Source organism: Nicotiana tabacum, chromosome 14, assembly GCF_000715075.1.
Source record: "Nicotiana tabacum cultivar K326 chromosome 14, ASM71507v2, whole genome shotgun sequence".
NCBI classification, from domain to species: Eukaryota; Viridiplantae; Streptophyta; class Magnoliopsida; order Solanales; family Solanaceae; genus Nicotiana; species Nicotiana tabacum.
Genome location: NC_134093.1, coordinates 6,657,923 through 6,667,254, shown reverse-complemented (window position 1 = coordinate 6,667,254; position 9,332 = coordinate 6,657,923). Strand labels below are relative to the sequence as shown.

The following is a 9,332-nucleotide window of genomic DNA, read 5'->3' as shown; positions in this document are numbered from 1 at the left end:
AATGTTATTGCATGTGTATCGGATCTTCCAACGTTCGAAAATATCGGAGGATCAGACACAAGTGCGACAGCATTTTAGAGGGTCCAAGCAGCGTAGCTGGTTATGGCTCTGCATATTTATGGGGAAGTTGAGCAGCATAAGAAGTCCTAAGGTCTTCTAGTAAAAGAAGTTTTTAGTTTGTCGCATTGATTTTGCTAATACTTCTTCAAAGTATATATTTTAAAGAATCAATGAACCTCGCTCGCCTCAGTAAGAAGCTCGTCTTATCCCCCTTTTGCCTCTTTCATTTGAAAATGGAATAAGTGAAAGTAAAGTGTTAAGTAGATGAATTTGGAATATAGAAAAAAGGGGATAATGTTAAACAGAATTAATAATTATGAGGCAGAGTGTTCAGGCAACTACCCCTAGAATTCAGATATTTCTTTGTACATTATTAGAAAACAGTTCAGGCAACTAATTATATATTTCCAACCAACATATAAGTTATAGATGAGCAAGTCGGAGGAGGATAAGACGTTTGGGTTGTATAGCGTCAAGTAACATGTTCTCATCTGAAGGAAAACAGTTGTGTTGAATCTGCTGCAATTTTGTATGCCAGAAGCTGAAAAAAGAACTTTGAAGTGATTGAGGTTATTAGAGAAAACTGGAAATGTATGTGAAGAAGAAAGAGGAACGAACATAGATAGAGAGAATAGGTTTAGGGAAAAATAGGAGCATGAGAGTTTCCGGGGTAGTCCGCTGCTATATTGCTCATACTCTAAAAAATGTTGTTGCACCCGTGTTGGAACCTCAAAAAAGGTACTACTTTTGGAGGATCCGAGACACAACCGACGGTATTTTTGAAGAGTACGAGCAATATAGGTCTACCGTACATTTGGATATCTAGAATTGCCACCGTCTGCGTTCTGGTTTGGTCTGGAGCTATAGCCATAGGTTTAGGTGAATACCATTGTTTGAGTTACCACGATGTCCTGCCATTTATCTTTAAGTTGCGGAGCTATGTACATTTTGCTTTAAAAATGTCGCAGGATACGGGATACGTGTCAGATCCTACTAAAGTGGTATATTTTTGAAGGATCTGAGAGAGGTGCAACTGCATTTTTGGAAAGTTCGAGCAACATAAATAGTAGGTTTAGGTGAATTAGTTGAGTTGCCACGATGTCCTGTCATTTTCCCTGAATGGTATAGTATGCTTTTATCTAGATAAGTGACTGTTGTCCTTATCACACATGATAACAACAACATAACCCAGTATAATCCCACAAGTGTGGTCTGAAGAGAGCAGTGTGTACGCAGACCTTATTACACAAGATCAAATTAATTATTTGAAAAATCTTCCTTTATATGGACCATTTCCCTTAATCCTAGTACCGTTGCTTTCATTTCCTATTTCGTTGCTGAATCTTTTAGTTTAAGAGTACAAAAATATGATTTTTTTGAAGTGAATAGAAGGCATTTCTCAGTAGTGTTTACTGTGGCAAATTAATCAGTTGTGTGAGATTGATGCATGATTAGTGAGTCACTTGACTTTCTAGCTTCTATTCGTTAATTTCTTTCGCTGCTATTCAAACTTTGATCATCTTATCCATATGGATGTGTTGAGAAAGGTGTTATATAAGAGTAGATTAGGGGTGCTTATCGGGCGAATCGGGCGGATAATTACGTTTAACGGTTCGGCTTAATGGTTATCGGATTATAAATGGAGTAATTCGCTAGCCATCCAATAAGACAACGGACGGATTGGTATCAGATTAATAATTATCGGGTGGCTTATCGGCTAAACCAAATAGAAATTTTTTGAACAATCATTCAATCAATATTAATCAATTTCAAATCAATACTAAATTTTTAATATCATCTAAGACCTAACCAAACGATATTTTTTAATTGAAGAGTCTTCAAGACTATGCATACTGTCATACACGTATTAACCAAATTTTTAATACTATCAAGACTGCTCATAGAGACATACACGTATTATTAATTGAGATTTCGATTTTTCGACTTCTCAGTTCTCAGTTCAAGAGAGAGCCAAGATTGACGACTTCTCTGCCTCTAGTGGCTGCAGACAATTGAGAATTAGAATATATAAATTAGGGATTTAGCCATTTAGGGTTTTAATAGTACTTTATATACATAGGGGTAAAAGAGTAAATATAAAAATTCTTAACGGGTTAACGGTTTACCGATAAGAAAATTGAGTAATACGCCTCCAAACTGTTAAGACGTTAGTTATACAATCTCAATCCGTTCACCATCCATTACCCCGATAATCTGATACCAATAAGTCAATAAACTATCGATTCGGTTTGGATAACGGTTTCGGTTCGGTTTTGAACAACCCTAGAGTAGATTAGTCATTTTTATTATACTCCACCAATAGGAATCTAGTAGGTGGTTAAGTTAGTTGGACAATTGTATTATATATACACACGTGTATTCACACATATTCAATACACAGAATAATATTTTCTGATGCTATCTTCTTCTTCATTCTGTTTTCTTTCTCATCTTCTTTCTTCTGCATTACACTTCTTAGTTCCTCTTCTTCTACATACAATTACATGGTATCAGAGCCCAGCTAGTAATCTCTAGCTTGTGGTTCGATCATTCTTCAACAAAATCAACTACTCTCTGTTTAGTGTTCTTGACATTCTTGATCAACAATGGCGGCGATCCAACAAAATTATACAAATGAACAACATGCACAAACTCCAGCTCCAACTCCTATGCTAGGGGTGAATCAAGCACCTGGAATAGATTATAATCACCTATTATTCCTGTCTCCGTCGGATTTAAGTGGAATTCAAATCATATCATTTCAATTGACAGGTATCGAAAACTACTCTATTTGGTTTAGATTGATGAGGGTAGCTCTTTTGGGTAGGAACAAATTGGGGTTGGTAGATGGTTCTTGTGCTAAAGAAAAATTTCCAGAAATAATGTGGAATCATTGGGAAAGAGTTAATGCAATAGTTCTTTCTTGGATTATGAATTCTGTGGCTAGTGGATTATTAGGTGGAATTATATATGCTTCAAGTGCACAGGCTGTGTGGAATGATTTGTTTGAAATATTTAACAAAGTAGATGGTGCAAGATCTTTTAATCTGCACAAAGAAATTGCTACCTCATGTCAAGGAACTGCATCTGTATCTGTCTATTTCTCGAAGTTGAAGGATTTATGGGAAGAATTTGAAATATTGGTTCCATTACCTGGTTGTGATTGTGAAAAATCAAGGGATTTTGTGGTATATTTACAGAAATTGAAATTGTTCCAGTTCTTGATGGGGTTGAATGACTCATACAGTCAAGCAAGAAGCCAAATACTATTAATAAGTCCAATGCCTACTGTGAATCAGGCGCATGCAATGATAATCAGTGATGAAAGTAAAAAAAATAGTAGCAGCCTCAGCAGGGTTGTTAGGTGCAAATCCAACTAATGTGGCTGGTCAATATGATGTGGCTATGTATTCAAGAATAGGTGAAAATTAAAGGTTTAATCAGAAAGTAAGAAAGAACTACAATGTTCAATGTGAGTTTTGCAAACTCAAAGGTCATAGCAAGGAAAATTGTTACAAGATTGTGGGATATCCCACAGACGTTAAACTCAGGAAGAAAGGGGGAGTTGGGAACTATACTGCTCATAACACACTGACTGAGTCTGCAACTCAGAACAATGAAAATACAAGGTTCAATAATGCAGTTGCTTACAATATCCTAAATGAAGACAATTTATAGAACTATACATTTGGTTAGTTCACTGGATTGATAGATGCTGCAAATCAATCTATAGGACAAAATATGAGTAATCAACTAAATTTGCAAGGACAACTGACTAGTTGCACATTTACTAAAGAGCGGTATGAGCAGATCCTCCATTTTCTAAACAACATCAATACTGGGCCAACTTCTAGTGCCAATGTAGCATATACATCTAAGTATTTTAAAGATTGGATAATAGATACTGGGGCTACCAATCATATGGTAGCAGATATGAACTTGTTGGATAAGTCTACTATAGTGCAAACTCAGTATCCAAAAAGAGTGTTCATGCCTAATGGAGATGTGATACAGGTTACACACACTGGAGCCAGTACCATAGCAAGTAGAAACACAATAACTAATGTGTTTTGTATTCTTCAGTTCAAATGTAATCTTCTTTTAGTTTCTAAATTGACAAAAGAGTTGAGATGCTTAGTAGCTTTCTTCCATGGTTGTTGCATTTTTCAGGAACTCTTCACTAGGAAGGTGAAAGCGATCGGTAGAAAAAATGATGGGTTGTATATACTAAGAAGTCAAACAGCAGGAAACAATTATAGTGAAGTTACTCTAGCAGCTACTGAAAGACCAACACGCTATGATATCAACTCAGCAGAGGATATAGAATTGTGGCACAGGAGATTTGGACATGTATCAGCAAATGTACTTAGAAAGTTACTACCTATTACTCTAGAGCTTATGGCAGAAAAAATAAATAAATGTGATGTATGCCCATGTGCAAAGCAAACAAGGCAGCCTTTTCCTAATAGTTGCATTAAGTCTACTGTTTCATTTGATTTGGTTCATATAGATCTTTGGAGCCCATATAAAGCGGCTATATTTGATGGTAACAAGTATTTCTTAACTGTGGTGGATGATTTCTCCAGAACTACGTGGTTGTTTTTGCTCAAACTTAAGTCTGATGTATGCACTATTCTTTAACAATTCATAATGTTTGTAAGGACTCAGTTTAACAAAACAATTAAAGTCATTCGAACTGACAATGGTACTGAGTTTGTCAATACAACCTGCAACAATATGTTCACTAATCTTGGGATAATTCATCAGACTACTTGTGCCTACACACCATAACATAATGGTGTGGCTGAGAGAAAACACAGACATCTTTTAGAAGTCACACGAGCAATTAGATTTCAGGGACATATACCTATAAGGTTCTGGGGATACTGTGTATTAGCTGCAGCCTATTTGATTAATAGAATGCCAAGTTCAGTTCGAGCCAACATGTCTCCATATGAGAAATTGTATGGAAAGAAGCCATCTCTAAAACATCTTAAAGTACTAGGATGCCTATGCTTTTCAAAGATAGTGCAAGAACAAGATAAACTGATGCCAAGATCTAAGGCAGCCATTCATATGGGATATGCAACTTCTCAAAAAGGGTATCTACTGTATGATTTTAATAGCAAGACCTTCTTTGTCAACAGAGATGTTATTTTCAAAGAAGATACTTTTCCATTCAAAACTCTCAACCAAAATAAAGGTCTACCTATTTTCATGAACAACAACAGTCTTCAAACAATAACATATGATGCAGTCAATCAGTTCACTGCTGAAAATCATACTGACTTCCAAACAAGTGAAGTAACAACTGATCATACACAATGTACTACTTCTGGAACCTCACAACAACACACATCAACTGAGGTAACAACTGATACTTTACCTTCAAATATTACTCATGTTCAATCAATCAGTCAGCAAACTTCAACAGAAGAATTTTTGAGAAAGTCAAGCAGAGACAAAAGACCATCACTCTAAAGATTTTGTATCTTTAAACATTCATCAAGATAATCCCTATGCCTTATCTAAATTCATATCATATGAAAATATCTCTCCTACCTATCAATCTTTTATTGCTGCATCTTCTTCTATTTCTGAAGCTACAAACTATCATGAAGCTATCAAAGATCCTAGATGGCTAGATGCTATGAAGGCTGAGATTGAAGCTTTAGAAAACAACCACACTTGGGACATAGTTGCACTGCCTGAAGGGAAATCACCTATAGGGTGAAAGTGGATTTACAAAATAAAATATAAAGCTACATGGGAGATAGAAAGATTTAAAGCAAGATTGGTTGCAAAAGGATTTAGCCAAAAAGAAGGAATTGATTACCAAGAAACCTTTTCACCAGTGGTAAAAATAAAAACTGTAAGAACTGTTCTAGCAATAGATGCTACTAAACAGTGGCATATACATCAAATGGATGTATATAATGCATTCCTTCAAGGGGATCTACATGATGAAATATACATGGATTTGCCTCAAGGATTTAACAATCAAGGGGAGACAAAACCAGTATGTAAACTTATTAAATCCTTGTATGGATTGAAACAAGCACCCAGGAAATGGAATGCCAAGCTAACTGAGGCTTTACTGAAAGCTCACTTTTATCAGAGTCAATTTGATTACTCCCTGTTCTTTAAAAAGACTTCAGAAGGTATCACTATAGTTTTAGTTTATGTTGATGACATGTTTATTACTGGAGATAGCCTAAATCTAATTAAAGATACTAAGACAGGTTTACAGCAAGTGTTCAAAATGAAAGACTTGGGTGAACTTAAATATTTTCTAGGTATTGAGTTTGCAAGATCTAGTCAAGGAATCCTAATGCATCAGAGGAAATACACCCTAGAATTGATTTCAGAAGCAGGTCTGGGAGCAGCCAAACCTACTATAACTCCTTTGGATTTCAATATGAAGTTAACAACAAAAGAGTATGATGAATATACCAACAAAGGCAAGGAGGTTATTTCTGAAGATGAAGAACTGGCAAATCAGAATCCTTATCAAAAATTGATTGGTAAACTGCTATATCTAACCATGACTCGACCAGATATCTCATTATTGTTCAAACATTGAGCCAATTTTTATAAAAACCAAAAAAGTTTCATATGGAAGCTGCACTCAGAATTGTGAGATATCTAAAGCAACAACCAGGACAAGGAATTCTTTTATCCACTAAAAGCAACAATGAAATTATAGCATATTGTGATGCAGATTGGATAGCTTGTCCTCACTCTAAAAAATTTGTGTCTGGTTATTTGGTCAAATTTGGTGAATCTTTAGTCGCTTGGAAATCAAAGAAACAAACCACTGTTTTCAGAAGTTCAGCAGAAGTTAAATATAGAAGTCTTGCATCAACAGTAGCAGAGTTGATTTGGCTAATTGGACTACTAACAGAATTAGGAATTAATGTCAAACATCTTGTTAATGTATATAGCGACAACAAAGCAGCCATGCAAATTGCTGCAAATCCAGTCTATCATGAACGTACCAAACATATTGAAATTGACTGCCATTTCATTAGAGAAAAAATCTTACAAGGATTGATCACAACAAAGTATATTCCTACAAGAGATCAACCAACTGACATTCTGATTAAAGGACTCAATCGAGTTCAGCATGAATATCTCAATTCCAAGCTAGGAACTTTGAATATTTTTGCAATTCCTAACTTGAGGGGGAGTGTTGAGAAAGGTGTTACATAAGGGTAGATTAGTCATTTTTATTATACTCCACCAATAGGAATCTAATAGGTGGTTAAGTTAGTTGGACAAGTGTATTATATATACACACATATTCACACATATTCAATACACAGAATAATATTTTCTGATGCTATCTTCTTCTTCTTCTTCATTCTGTCTTCTTTCTCATCTTCTTTCTTCTTTCTTCTGCATTACACTTCTTAGTTCCTCTTCTTCTACATACAATTACAGGATATTTGCTTTTGAGCACCAACATGAGATAAAGGACTATTTTCGCTGGCTCCGCCTCACCAAGGAATCGATGGAGAATGGAACGACGGATCTGGAGTAATCGTTTATAAGTGGAACGACAAGGATAAGAGGCCAAATACAGGAAGAAAAAACTGGAAAAAGAGATGGAGCTGTTGTGCTGAGTATGATGAAAATGCTCCACCTTGTAGGCAAGAATGGCATGTCTCATATGATGATGGTTTCATATTATACTAATCATATGTGATCACTTGTTCGAGCAGCGAAAACAATCTCTTCTAGAAATACAGCATAAGACTGCGTACAATAGACCCTTGTAGTCGGCTCTTCCTCAGACCCCGTACATAGCAAAAGCTTAGTGTACCGGGCAACCTTTTTTTTTTTTTAACATATGCGATGACTTTTATTTTAGCTACAATAAAAATGCAAAATTTGTTTCAAATTCCCGAGGAATGCCATGACTACATGCAATAAGAGACACATTTTTGTTGAGTTGAGGTGTCTTTGATCACTAGCTAAGTTAGAATGTCTATCTGAAAGTATTCTTTCTATAACATGAAAATAAAGTACTTATTTTGCTGAAATGAAAGGAAATATTTATTCTAAGAAAATACTCATTTTGTTGAAATGAAAGAAAATACTTTTTTTTTTAATTGAAATGAAAGAAAATATTTTTTACATCACGAAAAAAAACTTTTTGTTGAAATTAAAAAAAATACTTTTTACTACATTTTGTTGAAATGAAAGAAAAATACTTTTTTTTACATCATGAAAAGAAAGTACTTTTTGTTAAAAAAAAGTTATATCATGAAAAAAAAATACACATTTATTGAAATGAAAAAAAAAATTACTCTATCTATAACATAAAAAGAAAGTACCATTAATAATATTTTATTTAGGGCGGGGGTTGGGGGTGGGGTGGGGGGTTAGGGCGAGGGTGGGGTAGGGGTTGGGGTGAATGGGTGGTTGAGGCGGGGGTGAGAAACAAGGCGGGAAAAGTTAAAAAGAGTTTTGGAAAATGTTTTGCCTTCTCTTGATAGGGAAAATATTTTTCTCCAATTAGAGTAAAATGAGTTCATTTGAAAAGTATTTTCCAAAACATTTAAGCCAACCAAACATGAAAAAATTGAAAAATACTTTCCGAAAAATATTTTCTTAATTCAACACCTTTTGAACTGTAAAAATGTCTAGAGAGTTTTGTTAAGTCTTATAAAAGTATGTATGCCATTGAATTCTACTTCTACTAGTGACTTTTACATGACATTAAAAAACTACCGAACCGTACCGATACCGAAGAAAAATCAATATGATTTGGACGGTTTCGAAAAGTCTAAATTTGGCTATACATAATAGAATAACCATAAAATTAGTATAGTACAAATTTTGGAACGATAAAGGCTTTAATGATAATTTTATACGTCAAACGAGTTCTTTTTATTTTTATTTTTATACATATGAAGAACTTAGTACATAATTATTTTTCTGTTGTTTATTTACGTTAATAAATTGTCCCGAGAAAGAGGAAGCTCAATAAAACTGCAATTTATTAAGGACGATGAGGAAAAATAACAAATTTAATAAGCGAGGAAGTCTGGATTGAGCTTAATGTTGTATCAGAATTATGGCATAAGGAAAAAACAGAAAGAACAAAATTTCCATGCAACTAAGGTATTTAATATATTTTATTTCAACAAATTTTTATAATAAATAAATTATTTATTTATTTATTGATTTTCGGCGTCCAAAAGGCCAACATTAGAAACTAGAACCGAACACGTTGATAAGAAGAAAAAAAGAGTATATAACAAATA

General features: G+C 34.5%; 1 protein-coding gene across 1 annotated transcript; it reads left to right on the top strand.

The window, feature by feature from the left end:
- Positions 1-4,980: 4,980 nt before the first annotated feature.
- Positions 4,981-5,794, top strand: LOC142168786 (uncharacterized). Its single transcript, XM_075229938.1, has 2 exons — positions 4,981-5,476; positions 5,571-5,794. The coding sequence occupies exons 1-2, from the start codon at positions 4,981-4,983 to the stop codon at positions 5,792-5,794; spliced, it is 720 nt and encodes a 239-aa protein (XP_075086039.1).
- Positions 5,795-9,332: the final 3,538 nt, after the last annotated feature.